We start from the raw sequence: 21724 nt of genomic DNA on the forward strand, positions 1-21724 counted from the left end.
GCGCCTCAGGAAGGGGAAGCAGTGCACTATCAACACCGTGTATGGTGCGGATGGTGTTCTGCTGACTTCGACTGCGGATGTTGTGGATCGGTGGAGGGAATACTTCGAAGACCTCCTCAATCCCACCAACACGTCTTTCTTTGAGGAAGCGGTGCCCGGGGAATCTGTAGTGGACTCTCCTATTTCTGGGGCTGAGGTCGCTGAGGTAGTTAAAAAGCTCCTCGGCGGCAAGGCCCCGGGGGTGGATGAGATCCGCCCGGAGTTCCTTAAGGCTCTGGATGCTGTGGGGCTGTCTTGGTTGACAAGACTCTGCAGCATCGCGTGGACATCGGGGGCGGTACCTCTGGATTGGCAGACCGGGGTGGTGGTCCCTCTCTTTAAGAAGGGGGACCGGAGGGTGTGTTCCAACTATCGTGGGATCACACTCCTCAGCCTTCCCGGTAAGGTTTATTCAGGTGTACTGGAGAGGAGGCTTCGCCGGATAGTCGAACCTCGGATTCAGGAGGAACAGTGTGGTTTTCGTCCTGGTCGTGGAACTGTGGACCAGCTCTATACTCTCGGCAGGGTTCTTGAGGGTGCATGGGAGTTTGCCCAACCAGTCTACATGTGCTTTGTGGACTTGGAGAAGGCATTCGACCGTGTCCCTCGGGAAGTCCTGTGGGGAGTGCTCAGAGAGTATGGGGTATCGGAATGTCTTATTGTGGCAGTCCGCTCCCTGTATGATCAGTGTCAGAGCTTGGTCCGCATTGCTGGCAGTAAGTCGGACACGTTTCCAGTGAAGGTTGGACTCCGCCAAGGCTGTCCTTTGTCACCGATTCTGTTCATAACTTTTATGGACAGAATTTCTAGGCGCAGTCAAGGCGTTGAGGGGTTCCGGTTTGGTGGCCACGGGATTAGGTTTCTGCTTTTTGCAGATGATATAGTCCTGATGGCTTCATCTGGCCGGGATCTTCAGCTCTCACTGGATCGGTTCGCAGCCGAGTGTGAAGCGACCGGAATGAGAATCAGCACCTCCAAGTCCGAGTCCATGGTTCTCGCCCGGAAAAGGGTGGAGTGCCATCTCCGGGTTGGGGAAGAGACCCTGCCCCAAGTGGAGGAGTTCAAGTACCTAGGAGTCTTGTTCACGAGTGGGGGAAGAGTGGATCGTGAGATCGACAGGCGGATCGGTGCGGCGTCTTCAGTAATGCGGACGTTGTATCGATCCGTTGTGGTGAAGAAGGAGCTGAGCCGGAAGGCAAAGCTCTCAATTTACCGGTCGATCTACGTTCCCATCCTCACCTATGGTCATGAGCTTTGGGTCATGACCGAAAGGATAAGATCACGGGTACAAGCGGCCGAAATGAGTTTCCTCCGCCGGGTGGCGGGGCTCTCCCTTAGAGATAGGGTGAGAAGCTCTGCCGTCCGGGAGGAGCTCAAAGTAAAGCCGCTGCTCCTCCACATCGAGAGGAGCCAGATGAGGTGGTTCGGGCATCTGGTCAGGATGCCGCCCGAACGCCTCCCTAGGGATGTGTTTAGGGCACGTCCAGCTGGTAGGAGGCCACGGGGAAGACCCAGGACACGTTGGAAAGACTATGTCTCCCGGCTGGCCTGGGAACGCCTCGGGATCCCCCGGGAAGAGCTAGACGAAGTGGCTGGAGATAGGGAAGTCTGGGCTTCCCTGCTTAGGCTGCTGCCCCCGCGACCCGACCTCGGATAAGCGGAAGATGATGGATGGATGGATGGATGATGAATCCAGATGGATCTCTATTACAATCCCCAAAGCGGGCACTTTAAGTTGATGATTACTTCTATGTGTGAAAATATTTATTTATAATTTAATCACTTGTTTATTTTTCAACAAGTTTTTAGTTATATTTACATCTTTTTTTTTTCAAATAGTTCAAGAAAGACCATTACAATTGTGCAATATTTTGCACTGTTATACAGTTTAATAAATCAGAAACTGATGACATAGTGCTGTATTTTACTTCTTTATCTCTTTTTTCAACCAACAATGCTTTACTCTGATTAGGGGGTACTTGAATTAAAAACATGTTCACAGGGGGTACATCACTGAAAAAAGGTTGAGAACCACTGATATAGACTTTATCTCTGTTGCTGCAACAGCAGAGAGTTTATTCTGTCTTGACACTTTGTATTGATATTTTCTATTACATTCTTCCTTTAAATGATCATGTTTGCAGTGATTGAACATATATAAACACCTAAAAGTCTTTATTTCAGCTAAAACCACCAATCTGTTTCACTGGATTCAGAATAAAACAAAATTCTGTTTTACTCAACAAAGTTAGTATTTGAATATTGTTGCTTGAAGACTTATCTGTGGTTACAATAAAATGAGAATGCGTCATAATCAATGGCGGCTGGTGAATTTTGTTTTAGGTGGGCCTGAAAGTTTGTAAACCAAATACCTGTAGGGGGGTCATCCTCCCCCAGAAGATTTCTTTGAGATTTTCACATACAAATATTGTAGTTCTTTGCTCCTGCTTAACTCTGTGGTAATATTCTTTTCACAAAATACAACCAATAGTATGTTAATGTTAAATCTTACTTGTGAAAAGTAATCCTCCAATTCCTATTTTCAATAGTCCTCTCAATTGAGCAGGAAAACGCTGAATACCAGCCCAGCATCTTTGTTTTCTACCTGTCAACTGTCAGTTTAGGCTGCTTGCCGGCTCCTCATCACCACTTCAAGATGGCGGCCAAATTGCTTGCGTCACAGCAGCCAATTCTGCGTCTACTTATAAGATGCCTATGGTTATAACGTCATTGCAAACACGGCAATCTGTTGTGTCCACTGCAGTTTGCTACCTTATTCATACTTTTTGTCAAGTGATATTTTTTTTAAGCAGGGTTGCATGAGGTACCTACACATAACGTTACGTTAGTGAATGTATCACACACAGTAACGTAACGTTAGACAGCGGTCAGCAGCACCGCATATTTTAGCCACCTACAAAAAGACAAACATAGTCAAATAAGGGTCAGTTAAAATGTATACTACATTAAGAATATGTGTACATATTCCATAGAGCCCTGACATCTAACAAGTACAGCACTGTTCATTGTTATGTTCATGTATTTGTTGTTTTTCATGTGTACGCACACATAAACACATATATAGTATGAGATGAGATCAATGAGATAAGGTGAAAACATGATATAAGCTGCTGTGGAACTAGTTACAATGCAATATTCCATGGAAATACAATGTTAACACTTTTGTGCAAATAAGTACAGTTGCACTTGTTTTTTCAAATGTTTTTATACTGTAAAGGAATGAGTTAAATGTTTAGAATAACTGGTTAATAGTGCTATTATGAAGTGCAATGTCATTACTGTTTTTTTTTAATAATAAACACAAACAGCGTTTTAAAAGCATACACAATCTGTGTACATATATTAGTCTGTGGTTAAAAAGACTTGAAATGACTCGAAACCCAAAAATGCAGGACTTGGGACTTGACTTGAGACTTTCCAGTATTGACTTTGGACTTGACTCTGACTTGCCTGTATGGACTCGGGACTTGACTCGAGACTTGAGGTCAAAGACTTGAGACTTACTTGTGACTTGCAAAACATTGACTTGGTCCCACCTCTGCTTAATTCCCAAGAAAAACAGCAGGGGGTCCATCGTCTGGCGGAGGTTTGGCTTCAAGTGGGAAGATGTCGAACAGACAACCGTAATAAATCAAGCATGCGGCACAAGCGTTGCTACAAAAAGTAGCATTACTGCTAATATGTAGCATCATTTGAAAAGTTACCTGCTAGAGAATAAAGAGTGCTTACTTTGCATGTCAACATCTCCGTTCGGTGCCACACGCCCACACCATCAAAATGCCGAGGCAAACATTTCTGCATCAACACCGTATAAAAAAATAGAATTTAATAACGTCCGTAGTAACCTACCACATAGCGAAGGACGATCACTATCCATCCATCCATCAATTTTCTACCGCTTATTATTTGATTTCCTATTATGCAGCTCATTTTTGTTTGACACTTAAAATGTTTCTGACAATCCTGCACTTTCTGTTTTGGAAATGACATGAACGTTTGTGCCACTGCTTAATAACTGTTTAATAAATACGGATTTGGTCAATTGACTTAGTTGTGATTTCCTTCTCTGCATGAAAGTTTAAAATGAGCATTTATTAACGCAGTATTAACAAGAATGTTTTAATGTAGACACATAGGATCATCATACTGCTGTGATTATATGTATCAAGTGTTCATTGAAGTCCAAGGCAAAATAGTGAGATATATATCGTGTATCGCGATATGGCCTACAAAATATCGAAATATTAAAAAAGGCCATATCGACCAGCCCTAACTTGATGTATAAAAGTTCAACATATCATCAACATTAACATACAGGGCGTTTTCAAACTTAATCATTTCCACAAACTGGTATGGTAATTATTCTCACTACAATCGTGCAAAGTAGATAATGCTGTGTTTATACACATTAAAGTCTCTTGTGTTTTGTTTATAAAAAAGGGTCTTAATGGTGCACCACTACAGCTGAAGACTATTTATCTGTTTGTGTCCCTTTCACAGTTTCTGCACAGGATGTGAAATATTTCCTGAAGGGTCAGGACATACACTTCATGCCATCCATCTCTGAACAACCTATTGTAATTCACTGGCTACATGATGAAAATGATGTGGTATTTTTTACTGGCACGGAGAAGTATGTGCCTTCTCCATACAAGAACAGAATCACTCTGGACCGGGTCTCTGCAGAACTCACCATCAAAAACGCCACATATGAAGACAGTGGAGTCTATCTCCTACAAATGAACATAAACAGCGAGCAGGATACTTTGCTGTATAGAATTGAAGTTATAGGTAAATTTACATTTCCATTCATAAACATTTTAACACAAATATTGAGCACTATAAATATTAACTTGTCTAATCTAGGTTCATTAACAATAGTGTTGATTGTGTTACATTTGAGCTCAAATGTGAACACGACTCAACACGACATGAATCTCCACCCCAAAAACAAAAAACATCTGAGCTCATGTTGACCATCCTTCTGTTTTCTTACAGACAAAGTATCCAAACCCAACATATCCTGTGAGATGAGCGACACAAAGCAGGCGACACTTGTGTGCTCAACAGAGTCCAAACATCCTCATTTATTAAAGTTGAAGTGGAGCTCACCAGGAAAGGAGCAGACTGGACCAAATTTAACAATAACTGTCAGGAATGAAGATGATGATCAAGTTTATCGTTGTGATGTCAGCAACCCTCTGACCAATGAAACGGCTTCATTCACCGCTAAGGACTGCTTCCTGGGTAATTATAATCAATAATGATGGCTGTGAAATGGTGGTTGTACATATTTAAATCTTATTTTGGATATAATGTACTTTGAAAAGTTGATTTGAGTTTGACTTTTGTTTTTCTGTGCAGGTAAAAGATCAGATGTTCATCTGTTTATCAAATTAGTCTGTATCTTCATTCTGGTCATCTTGTGTTGTGTTTTATACATAACACCTCAATATCTAAAAGGTACAGAAACTCGACATGACAAAAAGACAATCAATCAAAGTCACATTAGTTATTGTTTTAAATGTAATTAATACCTTGTTGGGATGTTAGTTTCCTTACCTCACTAAGGTGATTGGAATGTAATTATCTTTGTGTTGTTGTTTCAGTGTCCAAAGAGCGTGATGAAAAGACATCCTTCTTAGACCAAGTACTCACTCTTCCCTCCAACTCAGGTAAACTAAGTCATTACACTTATTGTGTTCTGCTTCATGATATTATTTTTTTATCCCGTTTCAGAATGTTGTGCATTTTTACCTTTTTTGGTGTGTTTTAGGACTAAACGTGTTGACTGAGGATGAGAAGATGGATTCAGAAGGAGCCATGCTACTCACTGCTTCTGTTCCTGCACTTCATTCCTCTTCAACACACTTAAACACTATCACTGAACTTTCAGATACCAGCAATGATCAGCAAGATCAGCAGAAAAATTCGGAGGAAAATGTGAAAACAGATGACTTCCTGAGTGGAGCGACACTCAGTGATTGGGGAGGAATTAGAAGACGAAGCAAGAGTTGGTCAGGAATCAGTCCTACATATGACAGAAAAGTACATCTCAAAAAGAAGGAAGATTTCAGGGAGAAAACAAAGACAATTTCTTTGACCAAAGTAACTAATAATTTGAAAAAGGAGTGAAAGAAGCCTTTTATGTTAAATGGCCATTTTGAAACAAAGATGGAGGTTGTAGCAACATGAGCTGACAAATTCACCAACAACTGGATCATTTTTTTTTTCCCCCCAAGATGTCGCCGCTGTAGTGGCTGCTGGTGGCAGGAGCTCTGTGCTCTTGTGTCATCCTTCTGTGTTCCTGGTGTTTCCTTCTTGTTTTCATGTCGGTTTTGTTTTTCCTTTTGGTTCGGGACCCTTTGGGACTGTCTGACAAGGGGTGGCACTTTCGAGACTTCTGTGGGGCTTTTTTGTGGACTTCTGGATCTGCTTCCTTTAGACCATGGAGACCAGCTGCTGGGTCTCTGCCACACCAGAGTCCGTTTGGAGAGACTGGAGGAGACGCGGATGAAGAGACAGAGCTGCGGAGCTGGTGCTGAGCGCCGGGACGGACGGGCTTCACAGTGTCTTGGCTGAATGAGCAGGTATCGGACACCTCGGTCTCCTTGGACGCATCCTCACTCATCCATGCAGACTGGACACTGGCCGAGAGTTAGTGAGCGGCCGAGTGGCTCTCTTGGTTGCTTTGTTGGGTCTGCTCCTGTGTCCGGCCATGCTGCCCCCCACCCCAGCAGACGATGGCGTGGAATACCGCAGAGGCCACCACACTGTATATGTTTTTTTAAATTTTATATTAATTTTTTTGTAGCTATATATAGAAATGGCTGGTTGCATCAGCAATGCTCTTTTAATGTCCTTTGATGTTTCCCTCTTACACACATGCTAATGTGTGCTTTAGCTATGAGTTTTTTCCGTTGGCCTTAGTCTGGACCCCTCTCCAGGGGCCCAGGCTTAGACTGAATAGTCTACCTGGACGTTGGAGTCTGCAATAAAGCTTGATTGATAACGTTTTCAGATTAATAGATATGAAACTGTACATAGACAATGTAGATATTGCGTAAATTTCATATTTTATGTCACCATATTTACTCTATTTATACCTGCATTGTCCTTTACACCTTTGCACTTTCCATCATTGTAAATGAGCTGCTGTGGAGAACAATGCTGTTGTGAATCATTACAAATGCACAATTTCACCGGTATATGAATTGAGGCTTTGAGTTCCTTTACAATTGAAGATATTGCACAATGTATACGTCTAATTGTTACACTGACAAATTTAGACAATCCTTGATATATGTTTGAAATCAATAAACATTGCACGTTTCGTTGCTCGATGACTATATTGCAATTCATTATTATTCAACAAAAATACCTTTTACACTGACAGTTGTGATATAAACAACTTTAAAATTCTTACTAATATGTGCCACACTCTGTGAACATACACCAAATACATTTCTGATAAACATCGACTCTGTAACACATTATAAACGCAAGATAAGAATTACCCATAATGCCACCGTGCAGTACTCTGTGAAGTGATCCTAACGGCCGGAGCAGAGTCAGTCGGACAGAGCCTGTTGTGCTGTGCGCATGCGTCGTCTAGCATGCGTTTCAAAACACTACATTTTCAGAGTAAAGTTGATGTAATATTTTTAGGTTTATGCAGTACAACTATTAAACATTTAAATAGTATGAGGAAACATAATTAAAACTTACTCTTCCCCCATAATTCATGTATTACGTTAATAAAATGTTTAATTTTACTTAAGAAACTCTAGTTCTTACCAGGGGCGTCACTAGACCTAATACTGTACTGGGGCACACCTGGGGCACAAATAATTCATGTGAGCGTGCAAAGCGCGCAAGCAAAAACATTTTTAGCACTTATTTATCATTAAAAAATACATAAATAGTGCTTTAAACTATGATATCATATCAGATTATGTTGTATGGATCTTTGATTAACCACCTGAAATTAACTCATGCATTTGACCTACTTGTGCACTTTTTTACTCCAGACTTCTAAACTGCTACTGATAAAAGCAAAAAGGAAGAGCAATTAATCTTTTTGAAATATATATTGCAGTAATCATCTGCAAATTTAACATCTACAAAAGTAAAACAAAAAATAAAGCACCCCTACATCTCTGGGTTCTTTTATATTATTTAATTTCCATTTGTGGCAATGTGGCTAATCCTATTTCAGATACACAAAACTATAAAATATAAACAAAACAATAAAGCCACAGTAGTAGAATAAATGAACAACTGTGGTGTGTCTGTTCAGGGAATCATTTTCTGAGAAGTAAGCTGTAACGTCTCGTTTTCATTTTTGCAAAGTGGTCAATCACTCTGGACAGACATGGAAATATTACAGTAACTGTTATACAGTTGACCAGTGGTTCCCAACTGCTGGGTCGTGACATAAAAGTGGATTGTGTGTCATTTTCAGTGAGTCGCAGTCAGATGTGTGCATGAAAAAAATAAGTTTAGGGAGAAAAAAATCAAATTGTGGCAACAAAACCAGATATTTTTAGCCATTTTTCTAGTGACTATTAGTGAGTATTTTAGCAAAAGGCAAACCGACTAACAAGTTGGAGGAGGACTCAGGACAGACATGGAAATATATTTTTTTTAAATCTAAATGGGGCAACAAAATCCAATATTTTCAGCCATCTTTCTGAAAACAGATACAGAAATGTTACTATTTTTTCTGGAAACAAAACCAGATGATTTAGCTGTAGCCATTTTTCTGGTGACAAAACAAGATTATTTTAGTCAAAGTCACACCGATTAACAAGACAAGTCTACTGTGCTATTTTTCTGTGAAATAAACTTGAATGATTTAAAAATTTGGCTCACGACTTGATGATATGGCAAAATGTTTTTCTTCCTGAAGATAAACCATTTGAGAAGCACTCAACTCACACATGCTTACTCCAAATCATCATTGATGCAGAACCAGCAGACAATAACCAACATTATGTTTCATGTTCATTGGAAATTCCCCCGACAGCTCGTACAGCAAATGAATATGTTTGTCTTGATACAAGGAATAACGTTAGCTAACTTAGCATCAACTTAAGACAATGATGTTGCCTAGCTAGCTAGGACTTCACTTACATCTCTCATTCCTGCTGCTTCTTCTCTGCTGCGGGCGAATAACTTTCTTAAATCCATCTAGGAGTTACAGTTTGAGTCAAATCAAAATCAAAATAATGTAATTAACAAATCAAAATGATGTAATTAACAAATTGTTGCTGGCTAACGTTACCTACATCACGCAGTGATTCTCATCCTCTCTCTCTCTCTCTCTCTCAACTGAAGTCTCGATCCACACGTGAATAAATTACCATATTAATTAGCCATGTGCTCATTGTTTCGTGGAGTGAATACAGTAGCAATCAATTACCATACTAAGTAGTATGTGCGCTGTTGTCTATGTTATGTAGACTTAAAACTCTAAAGCGTTTTTTTTTTATTGGTGAAATTTTTACTGGGGCACTGCAGATCAACAGTGGGGCACGTGCCCCAGTGGAATCTGTCTGGCGACGCCCCTGTATCAGACAGTGCTCCAATGCATGTTCACTTTTACAGTAAAGACAGGAAATAGAGTTCGTCTTGGAGGTGTTCACAAATTTATTGAGGTGTGCAGCCGGTTTAGGTCCAGTGGCAACTGTCACATGAGTTGCGAAACTGTTCCTTCTGTACTGTGATTTGCTTTGATGTATAGGCTTGGGTTTGGTTATTGTTTTATCTCGAGGGATGTCCTGAATGTCGCCAAAGACAGGATCTGAAGCAATTCTGACCTGCTGTTCAAATAATTTAACAATGTCTGTGAAACAAGCACGTCGCTTTTGTTGGTCAACAATGTCGGCTGCTTTTCCTCTCCACTGGTCCCTTATTTTTGTATGGAAGCTTGTGTATGAGCATCTTCATGCTAGCTGGCATGTTGAGCTCGTCCAAGTACTGCAGATCATCCATGGCATTGGAGCATTCTCGCAAGTACAGTGCAAAAGCTTGGAGATTTTTTACATCTTCACACTTGATGTTTGGCCATACCATTATTTTGTCCAGGTAGGCAGCTGTTATTTTTGAAGGATTTCCAAAGTGTTCCCCTAGTAGGCGTTTTGCTGTAGCATAGCCTCTCTCTGTAGGCATATAGAGGCAACTGCGCACCAACTCTCTGGGCTGTCCTTTGGTGAACTGTTCCAGATAGTATAAGCAGTCACCACGATCATTGGTTTTTGCCTCTAAACAATATTCAAAAGCTTTTATGAAAGCCTGAAACTGCAATGGGTCACCTTCAAAAAACGGAATTTGTCTGTGTGGAAGTAATTGGGAGGTTTGTGCTTGAACCAGGAGTGTCATCATTTCATTTTGCCTCTGTAATACAGTGTGGAATTCACCTGGTATTGTGTTGCCTTGAAATGAATGAAATGCTTGAGGTAAATTTTGCCTTGATTGGTTTTCCACAGGATCCAAAGTTGATGATCGAAGTGGTTGGTTGTTTGGTTGAGGGTGTGAATGGACCTTGTTTTGGGCATTCTTGGCTGTGTGGAGCTCTGAAGGAGCAGCTTTAAGAGATGGCTGAAGTTGTTGTACAGGCGGAGTAGGCACTTTTTTTGGTTTTGTCCTTTACCTATAATAGGACTCCATTCCAGACTCTTCGCTCCTGCCGGCAACACTGGCTTCATGGAGGACAGACAATCTAGCATCGTGGGCTGCTATTTCAGCATCCAACTCCATTTGCTCCTTTTTCCTTCTTATGGCCTCTGCTTGTTCCTCCTGTTCCCTCTTTAGAGCTGCTGCCTGCGCCTCCAATGCATGGATCTCTTTTAAAGCAATAGCACGGGCGACAAGTGCTGCCTTATCTGCCTCTGCTATTATGCGAGCAGAAGAAGTGGAAGACATTTTGCTTTTGTTTGAGACTGTGGATTCAATGGGCTTTGATAATAGATGGAACATTTGAAATGCTGTTGTGGGGTTGTACACTTTCATTTTCAAAACCATCAACAGCGGAACCCTCATTTTCAACCTCATCATCATCATCATCATTATCATCATCATCATCACTTTTAAAACACATCAACCTGTCAACCTTTTCAATAAAACCATCAAAATTCAACATTTTTGCTTTGTACCATGTCTCATGTTTAGTACTCTCATATTCTGGCAACAGAGACAACAAAGTTATGTGCACTTTTCTAATTTCATGATATAAATCCACGCTAAATTCCTCCTTTAGCTCATGTGAACGTGTTTCGTCATTTATCACAGCAATGACCCCCTCTTTTAGTATTGAGAGTCTTTGCAACTTTGATTTTATTTCCCCGTGCAAACTTTCAATTTTGTGACCTAGAGCCTTGGGTGCCATTTTTACCACACGTTTTTTCCCTTCAAGCCCTTGTCCAACATTGTCACGTTCAGCCACAGTGTCCCCTTGTGGCTGTTTGTGTTCATCTGCGCATGCGTGTGCTCCCTCCTCCTCCATTAGGAAAAGTCAAAGTTTGTCAACCCGCACGCAAGTCAAGTCAAATAGTCACCAATAAATTGGATTTTTTAATATTTGTGTGCACACAATTTAACAATGGCCATTTTTTTTTCTTTTTTTTTTTAATAAAGTGGGCGCGCCGCTAAAACATACCACACTCAACGCTGCTCCGCGTCCTCCTCCACGCATGCGCGCGGCTTGGTCCGATGTGATGATCTGCAGGTGCTGTTGTTGTTGTTGTTGTTGTTGTTGTTGTCCCCGATGAGTGACCCTGTTGCTCTCCAGTGGGACTCGGAGCTGTCGATGCAGAGCTTGATTGCAGGAATGTGTCCGACGCTTCGCCGATCCCTTTCTTCCGCCGCCGCCCGTCAATCAAACTCTGACAGCGGCAGGTGCGATCCTCTTCCAAAACAAACCTCGCAGCTTGTTGCTTCGCAATAAACAACTCGCCTTTAGGTGAGGCAGTTTTTGACTTAAATGTAGCGGTAAAGTCCTATACTATTACTGCTACTGGTTGCCGAATATAAATGAAGCTAGTTCAGACGTGTGCAGCCGGCTAATAATTGATGTACAAAATTGTGTCCATGTTTTAATAAAAATATTTAATTTCATAAAGTCACATTTATATAACACACTTTGTACAAAAACTGAAAATACACGGGAGCAAACAAACACTAGCCTGGCACAGTCAAAAACTGTTTCGCCTCTACTCAGCAACACCTGAGCAAGATCCTGACTCCTCCCTAAATAGACAGGCACTTGGCCTTGGAGCCAACCCCTTTAGTGACGTCATCAATTTAACGGACAGAAAGTGTATTTGGCTCTAACACTGAGGTATTTTTAAAACTAAAACAATACAAACAGAATGCCATCCATCCATCCATCCATCCATCATCTTCCGCTTATCCGAGGTCGGGTCGCGGGGGCAGCAGCCTAAGCAGGGAAGCCCAGACTTCCCTCTCTCCAGCCACTTCGTCCAGCTCTTCTCGGGGGATCCCGAGGCGTTCCCAGGCCAGCCGGGAGACATAGTCTTCCCAACGTGTCCTGGGTCTTCCCCGTGGCCTCCTACCGGTTGGACGTGCCCTAAACACCTCCCTCGGGAGGCGTTCGGGTGGCATCCTGACCAGATGCCCGAACCACCTCATCTGGCTCTTCTCGATGTGGAGGAGCAGCGGCTTTACTTTGAGTCCCTCCCGGATGGCAGAGCTTCTCACCCTATCTCTAAGGGAGAGCCCCGCCACACGGCGGAGGAAACTCATTTCGGCCGCTTGTACCCGTGATCTTATCCTTTCGGTCATGACCCAAAGCTCATGACCATAGGTGAGGATGGGAACGTAGATCGACCGGTAAATTGAGAGCTTTGCCTTCCGGCTCAGCTCCTTCTTCACCACAACAGATCGGTACAACGTCCGCATTACTGAAGACGCCGCACCGATCCGCCTGTCGATCTCACGATCCACTCTTCCCTCACTCGTGAACAAGACTCCTAGGTACTTGAACTCCTCCACTTGGGGCAGGGTCTCCTCCCCAACCCGGAGATGGCACTCCACCCTTTTCCGGGCGAGAACCATGGACTCGGACTTGGAGGTGCTGATTCTCATTCCGGCCGCTTCACACTCGGCTGCGAACCGATCCAGTGAGAGCTGAAGATCCCGGTCAGATGAAGCCAACAGGACCACATCGTCTGCAAAAAGCAGAGACCCAATCCCGTGGCCACCAAACCGGAACCCCTCAATGCCTTGACTGCGCCTAGAAATTCTGTCCATAAAAGTTATGAACAGAATCGGTGACAAAGGACAGCCTTGGCGGAGTCCAACCCTCACTGGAAATGTGTTCGACTTACTGCCAGCAATGCGGACCAAGCTCTGGCACTGATCATACAGGGAGCGGACCGCCACAATAAGACAGTCCGATACCCCATACTCTCTGAGCACTCCCCACAGGACTTCCCGAGGGACACGGTCGAATGCCTTCTCCAAGTCCACAAAGCACATGTAGACTGGTTGGGCAAACTCCCATGCACCCTCAAGAACCCTGCCGAGAGTATAGAGCTGGTCCACGGTTCCACGACTACGCCGGATAGTCGAACCTCGGATTCAGGAGGAACAGTGTGGTTTTCGTCCTGGTCGTGGAACAAACAGAATGCCTTGTAAGTTAATAATATCACACACACACTCGTAAATGTGTTAGCATATTATCTAATGCTAACGACGCTAGCTTCATAACATTACGATAGCACGTACGAATATGCAGGAAAACACTCCCACAGATATCACACATGGGATATTTTAGTGGGTAAGAATTGTTTTAGTTGTATTGTTAAACTTCTAAACGTTGCTTGGAGTGATGAATGAAGAATCCATAAAAGTAAAAACGCTATGGACGGTTAGAATACAGAGCGACACTTATACTTCCGGTTCGAAGCTTCAAACAGCAGGAATTCACATGCAGCACCTGCAGTGAGCAAACTCATCCAATAGACGGCGCCATAGCACAAATAACACACTTTTTCAGTGTCTTTGCACGTGTTTAATGAAAACTATTTGCTCTATGGCTGCTGGCAAAGAAAAATCCATACATTTTTAATAGCCGTAGGTTCTAAGCGTAGGATAAAAGTATTATAGTCCGAAATTGACGGTACGTTTAACAGCCTTTTCTTCTTTTTTGGGTTTGGTTCCTTTCGATGTCTGATCCAAACCACCAGTTGTATCTTCTTTAACACAAAAATGACTTGTTGACATACATGAAGCATAAAAGCTAGGAAACAAATGTTCTTGTTTGTTTGCAGTCCTGAGCAGGAAGTCCAGAAGATCTTCAAATCCAAACACCCAATGGACACTGAGGTCACCAAAGCCAAGGTAGATGCTCATCTTCTGCTTATAAACTCTTTTAAACAAAGTTTAATTCATCTTCAAAGCATGAGAAAACATCATCAGGGTGTTTGCAAAAAGACCCTCAAAAGTTCAACACTTATACATTTAAACTGAAGTTTTACAGGATGTCACTAAGGAAAAAGTGGTTGTATTGCACAAGTTCTTCTGAATCTTGCAAAACAAAAACACATTTAAATATTAAACATTTTAAACAAAAGGTTGTTTGACAGGCAGGCGATAATCCAAGATATCATAGCACGCCACTCAAGAGACTTAATAATAGTATTGATAAATTACTATTACTTACACTCTGGACTATACACTGACACTCATCTATGTCTAAGACAATCATACATGCGGGTTCATGAGAAAAATGTTCTAAAGTAAGTGTATAAATATTTTTACCATTCATTTTTTTAAGTGTATCAATGTAAAACAAATATTTAATTTAGAAAAGTAATTAATAGAATGTTATGACAAATTGTAACAATACGTGTTTACCATTTTTATTTAAAAAAATAATTATTCATTTTTAATCCATAAAAAATATATATTTTTGTTGTATTAAATGTAATTTTGTAAATTAATTTCAATCAATTTTAAGATATTTTTTCAAAATGAATCAATTGTTTTATTTAAAATGTATTTAATAAAATTTTATAAAACCATATAACAATATTTTTCTACTTTTTTAAATCTGTTCAATACAATTATTTTCTTATTTAAAAATGATTATGAATTTATTTCTAATCTATGTAATATATATATATTTGTTGTATTTAATGTAATTTTGTAAATTAAGTTGAATCAATTTTAATATATATTTTTGAAATTAATCAATTATTTTATTTAAAATGTATTTAATAACATTTTATAAAAAAATATAGCACAATTTTTCTACTATATATTTTTAATCTGTTCAATACAAATATTTTCTTATTTAAAAAATAGACATTATGTAAACAAAAATAATTGTATTTAGGATTTTTTGAATTGTGTATCAATATTTTAAAGTGCCAGTAATTGTTCAAAATGTATGACAATTATTATAAAGCCATTGTGTTTCATATCATTTTTTGTAAATTAAGTCCAACAATACATTTTACGTTTAATTTTTCAAAACAAAACCATTTATTACAATATTTTAAATAACAATGTTTAGTTTTGTCATCACGGTGTGCCACCTATTATGTATGCTGCAGCTACATAGACCACGGATATGAGTCATTGTATTGTAAGTATTTATTTATTTCAGATATGATTTAATAAATTAAAAAAACAACAACAATATTGTGATGTGTTTCAAACATGTATACAGTTACAGTTTTACATTCCGAAAAGGATTAGGAAGAAGCACAGCTTATTTATTCCTACCACTTTTTAGAAATCATTTCCAAAACAATAATAAATAGCAATACAGTTCACATCCATCCATCCATTTTTCAACCGCGTGTCCCTTTCGGGGTCGCATGAATATAATAAAAGACTGTATGGTTCACATCATTTACTGAATATGTGATAAGATGATGTGTCATATAGACTGTAATGTTTCCTCATGTCCTGTAGGTGGCAGCAATGCACATTACAAGGTTTTGGACATCACCACACATGAAGTGAAGCTTTTGTACATTTTGGATTTTCAGTGTTTTAAAACAGAGAAAAATCAGGACCTGATGTCCAAACCTCATGACAAAACATATTTTAATGCTTGTATGACAAAGAGTTAATGCTTGATAATACTTGACATGACTTATGTTTGCTAGATTATAGGTTTTGGTGTGGGTTTGCTGGAGGGCGTTGATCCTAACCCTGCAAACTTTGTCGGAGCTGGAGTGGTCCACACTAAATGTTCTCAGGTGGGATGCACTGCTACGCTCTTGGAAGCCCATCACACTAGTGATATATATAAATATATATTTTACCTTTTTGCACTTTTGAAGGGCAGTATGACATCACGCCGGAGACCTTTGCCATGGTGCCGCCTTTACACTCTTCTTCTACACACACTTTGTACTGTAGCTCACTCTGGTGCCTTTGTCTCACTGAAACACTAGCAGCACAGTGCCTCACTACTTCTACCTGAATGCACACACTAAATATTTCTATTTTCACCGCCTTCACTCGCTCATTAAATGCTCCTCACTGCCTTAGTAGATATTTTTTTCCAACTGTTTGAAAATAAAACCGTCTCCTCCTCAAGTCCAGGTCCATCTATTCTATACAATTACTGAAATATGTATCATCTTAACCAGTGGTTCTCAATCTTTAAAAAAAAGAACCTCTAAGAACCTTCATACTTTTTTGATCATAGACTTAGACAAACTTTAATGATCCACAAGGGAAATTGTTCCACACAGTAGCTCAGTTACAATGATGGAAAGTGTAAGGATGGAAAGGACAATGCAGGTATAAATAAACTAAATATAGTGACATAAAATATAACATTTATGCAATATTTACACAATCTATGTACAGTATTTACATCATATATGTGCAGTGAGTCTTATTCTACGTTGTGTAGTTTTTTCTTTTAAGTAAGAGACACTCCACCATTCCGTCATTTATTGGCCACCTGTTTTGGAAACACGAAACACATAAACAGGTCTGTACTTTCCTGGCGGAGTGATACCTCATCAGCTAAAGTCCGATAGAAGAGGAAATAAACAACATTCATTCATACAAAAATATTAATTTAAATTACATTAACAACAAGGTTTTATCACACACAAAAAATAATAATACACAAATCCACATACCTGTTTTGGAAACGCGAAACACTTTAACAGGTCTCTACTTTTCTGGCGGAGTGATACCTGCGTAAATACCATGTGTAATTATGACCAAACATTTCAAACATTCGACGCTCTAATCCTTACTTAACAAAATTGTGCATAAAAAAATACTTAAAACAACACATCAAAGGGTCCCGAACCAAAAGGAAAAACAAAACCGACATGAAAACAAGAAGGAAACACCAGGAACACAGAAGGATGACACAAGAGCACAGAGCTCCTGCCACCAGCAGCCACTACAGCGGCGACATCTTGGGGGGAAAAATAAATGATCCAGTTGTTGGAGAATTTGTCAGCTCATGTTGCTACAACCTCCATTTTTTGTTTCAAAATGATCTTTTAACATAGATGGTTTCCTTAACTCCTTTTTCAAACTATTAGTTATTTCGGTTTAAATAAATTGTCTTTGTTTTCTCCCTGAACTCTTCCTTCTTTTTGAGATGTACATTTCTGTCATATGTAGGACTGATTCTTTACCAACTCTTGCTTCACCTTCTAATTCCTCCCCAATCACTGAGTGTCGCTCCACTCAGGAAGTCATCTGTTTTCACATTTTCTCTGAATTTTTCTGCTGATCTTGCTGATCATTGCTGGTATCTGAAAGTTCAGTGATAGTGTTTAAGTGTGTTGAAGAGGAATGAAGTGCAGGAACAGAAGCAGTGAGTAGCATGGCTCCTTCTGAATCCATCTTCTCATCCTCAGTCAACACATTCAGTCCTAAAACACACCAAAAAAGGTAAAAATGCACAACATTCTGAAACGGGATGAAAAAATAATATCATGAAGCAGAACACAATAAGTGTAATGACTTAGTTTACCTGAGTTGGAGGGAAGAGTGAGTACTTGGTCTAAGAAGGATGTCTTTTCATCACGCTCTTTGGACACTGAAACAACAACACAAAGATAATTACATTCCAATCACCTTAGTGAGGTAAGGAAACTAACATCCCAACAAGGTATTAAATACATTTTAATATATAACTAATGTGACTTTGATTGATTGTCTTTTGTCATGTCGAGTTTCTGTACCTTTTAGATATTGAGGTGTTATGTATAAAACACAACACAAGATGACCAGAATGAAGATACAGACTAATATGATAATCAGATGAACATCTGATCTTTTACCTGCACAGAAAAACAAAAGTCAAACTCAAATCAACTTTTCAAAGTACATCATATCCAAAATAAGATTTAAATATGTAACACCTCGATTTCACAGCCATCATTATTGATTATAATTACCCAGGAAGCAGTCCTTAGCGGTGAATGAAGCCGTTTCATTGGTCAGAGGGTTGCTGACATCACAACGATAAACTTGATCATCATCTTCATTCCTGACAGTTATTGTTAAATTTGGTCCAGTCTGCTCCTTTCCTGGTGAGCTCCACTTCAACTTTAATAAATGAGGATGTTTGGACTCTGTTGAGCACACAAGTGTCGCCTGCTTTGTGTCGCTCATCTCACAGGATATGTTGGGTTTGGATACTTTGTCTGTAAGAAAACAGAAGGATGGTCAACATGAGGTCAGATGTTTATTGGTTTTGTTTTTGGGGTGGAGATTCATGTCGTGTTGAGTCGTGTTCACATTTGAGCTCAAATGTAACACAATCAACACTATTGTTAATGAACCTAGATTAGACAAGTTAATATTTATAGTGCTCAATATTTGTGTTAAAATGTTTATGAATGGAAATGTAAACTTACCTATAACTTCAATTGTATACAGCAAAGTACGAGGCTCGTTGTTTATGTTCATTTCTAGGAGATAGTCTCCACTGTCTTCATATGTGGCGTTTTTGATGGTGAGTTCTGCAGAGACCCGGTCCAGAGTGATTCTGTTCTTGTATGAAGAAGGCACATAGTTCTCCGTGCCAGTAAAAAATACCACATCATTTTCATTATGTAGCCAGATAAATCTAATAGGTTGTTCAGAGATGGATGGCATGAAGTGTATGTCCTGACCCTTCAGGAAATATTTCACATCCTGTGCAGAAACTGTGAAAGGGACATAAACAGATAAATAGTCTTCAGCTGTAGTGGTGCACCATTAAGACCCTTTTTTATAAACAAAACACAAGAGACTTTAATGTGTATAAACACAGCATTATCTACTTTGCAGGATTGTAATGAGAGTAATTTCCATAACAGTTTGTGGAAATGATTAAGTTTGAAAACGCCCTGTATGTTAATGTTGATGATATGTTGAACTTTTATACATCAAGTTAGGGCTGGTCGATATGGCCTTTTTTAAATATCTCGATATTTTGTAGGCCATATCACGATACACGATATATATCTCGATATTTTGCCTTGGACTTGAATGAACACTTGATACATATAATCACAGCAGTATGATGATTCTATTTGTCTACATTAAAACATTCTTATTCATACTGTATTAATATATGCTACTTTTAATTTTTCATGCAGAGAAGGAAATCACAACTAAGGCAATTGACCAAAACTGTATTTATTAAACAGTTATTAAGCAGTGGCACAAACGTTCATGTCATTTCCAAAACAGAAAGTGCAGGATTGTCAGAAACATTTTAAGTGTCAAATAAAAATGAGCTGCATAATAAGAAATCATAGTATTCGTCCTTTGCTATGTGGTAGGTTACTACGGACGTTATTAAATTATATTTTTTTCATACGGTGTTGATGCAGAAATGTTTGCCTCGGCATTTTGATGGTGTGGGCGTGTGGCACCGAACGGAGATGTTGACATGCGAAGTAAGCACTCTTCATTCCCTAGCAGGTGACTTTTCAAATGATGCTAAATATTAGCAGTAATGCTACTTTTTGTAGCAACGCTTGTGCCGCATGCTTGACTTATTACGGTTGTCTGTTCGACATCTTCCCACTTGAAGTCAAACCACTGCCAGACGCTGTACCCCCTGCTGTTTTTCTTGGGAATTAAGTCTTCGTTCATTCGCACCTTCTTTCTCTCGTATTACCACTCGCACGGCTCTGCTAGCTAACGTCATGGGTAACACGGGTAACGTTACCCATATGCTAGCTATAGCATATGGCATCACATTAGTGCCAAAAATCCAAGCGCATAAAAACTGTTATCGCGCGCTGATTCTCCACTTCGTGCGCGCGCACGACATCCTTTTGCGCGCACGCCGTCTTCGTTTTGTCACTTTGTGGGCGGTTATTCTTACACGGCCCCTCATTTGTGATTGGTCAGGTGAAAATAGCTGAGGGCCAATCAGAAGTATAGCAGGGCGGGTCATCGTCAATATGTATCAAGATAATACAGCTCTTGTCGACAAACACATTCTAAAAAGTCCAAATTTAGTGGAGTTGTGGAAAATGACAATTGAATTTTCTCTAAAAGTGTTTGAAGAAGGTAATGTCTCATCTGTTGAGAGAACATCACATAGTTAATGAAGTGTCAAGATCAATATCTCTCTCTTCATACACATACAACCAGTCCACAGATGTTAGTCAATGATGGAAATTATATTTTCAAATATGTTTTCTTTCCTCACTTGTCTGTTTTTAAAAAAAAAAATTATTTATTTAATATTTGTATATGTAAATATCGAATGTATGCCACAATACGTATGTGACATTTGAGGTGACGTGAACTTGGTTGAAAAAGACAAAACCTGGTGACTAATGCCTGTCATAACAGCAACTGCGTGAGAACGTCTACTCGAATATCACGATATAGTCATTTTCTATATCGCACAGAGACAAAGCCGCGATATATCATGTGTATCGATGTATCGCCCAGCCCTACATCAAGTGTTGTCAATGTTTTGGATACCATTGCTCCTGTCAAAGTTAGAATGGAGAAATGAAGATTTGGTCTGGGCACAGAAAAGGGATGCTGCAGAACTGAACGGAACTGGTGCAAGTCAAAGCTCCACAAGTCCATTATGAGAACAAGACTTTGTGTAGAACAATATTTAGTTTGGTAGCAAAACACACAACAGGTGCAACACAACACAACGTTAGATCTTCTTTCTATTTGTACAAAGTCTACATTTATAAAGAATTATAGGAAAAGCAACATCAGAACTTACCTGCAGTGAAAGTCCACATGAAATAGACCAGAACATGTTGGTAGTCCATTATAGACGATTCACTTTCACCAATTTTACCAAACTAGTTTGCTGTCTTTTGATAGCTTTTCACTGAACACAGCAAATGTAAAAGTGAAAGCCAGATAACCTGCAATACCTGAGAGTCTTAAATATTGATTTTCAAAATACGAGCATAGCCAGAGCAGTCATGGTATATGTAGCTGTACACTTAATATTGTGTACCTGGTTCTTACATGCATAACCTGAGAGCCCTAAAAATGTGTTAATCTAACCGCAACCAGGACTTTGGTAATAGACTCGGCCAATCAGTGACTTGCTGGCTGGCGGACTGGCGAATGAGAGGAGAGGAGAGGTTAAGGGGCTGAAAGAGGAAGTTAACAAGCAGTGTATTTGGTTAGTGCGTGTGTATCAACCCAGATAGGCGCCGCACAC

At 39.9% G+C, this 21724-nt stretch overlaps 2 protein-coding genes and 1 long non-coding RNA gene across 7 annotated transcripts in view; 2 read left to right on the forward strand and 1 right to left on the reverse strand.

The window, feature by feature from the left end:
- The window catches only part of LOC133548078 (CD48 antigen-like), a 183213-nt gene that overhangs the window by 147795 nt on the left and 13694 nt on the right, over positions 1 to 21724 (forward strand). For 2 of the 3 annotated variants that reach the window (XM_061893492.1, XM_061893489.1), the window contains 5 exons: positions 4561 to 4851; positions 5059 to 5307; positions 5425 to 5523; positions 5670 to 5735; positions 5837 to 7411. In XM_061893492.1, the coding sequence (XP_061749476.1) occupies positions 4561 to 4851; positions 5059 to 5307; positions 5425 to 5523; positions 5670 to 5735; positions 5837 to 6195 (1064 nt within the window). In that variant the 3' untranslated portion in view covers positions 6196 to 7411. Of the gene's footprint in view, positions 1 to 4560; positions 4852 to 5058; positions 5308 to 5424; positions 5524 to 5669; positions 5736 to 5836; positions 7412 to 21724 lie in introns of those variants that run through there. The other variant, XM_061893490.1, reaches the window with a different exon arrangement.
- Positions 1 to 21724, reverse strand: part of LOC133547997 (T-lymphocyte surface antigen Ly-9-like) — a 280939-nt gene that overhangs the window by 29388 nt on the left and 229827 nt on the right. For all 3 annotated transcript variants that reach the window (XM_061893447.1, XM_061893459.1, XM_061893455.1), the window contains 2 exons: positions 18939 to 19229; positions 18477 to 18725 (listed from right to left, as the gene is read on the reverse strand). In XM_061893447.1, coding sequence (XP_061749431.1) covers positions 18477 to 18725; positions 18939 to 19229 — 540 coding nt within the window. The remainder of the gene's footprint in view (positions 1 to 18476; positions 18726 to 18938; positions 19230 to 21724) is intronic.
- LOC133548222 (uncharacterized) lies at positions 14167 to 17253 on the forward strand. Its single transcript, XR_009805817.1, has 2 exons — positions 14167 to 14424; positions 16203 to 17253. It is a non-coding gene; the product is annotated as an uncharacterized LOC133548222 (long non-coding RNA).

Source organism: Nerophis ophidion, linkage group LG02 (genome assembly GCF_033978795.1).
Source record: "Nerophis ophidion isolate RoL-2023_Sa linkage group LG02, RoL_Noph_v1.0, whole genome shotgun sequence".
Lineage (NCBI taxonomy): Eukaryota > Metazoa > Chordata > Actinopteri > Syngnathiformes > Syngnathidae > Nerophis > Nerophis ophidion.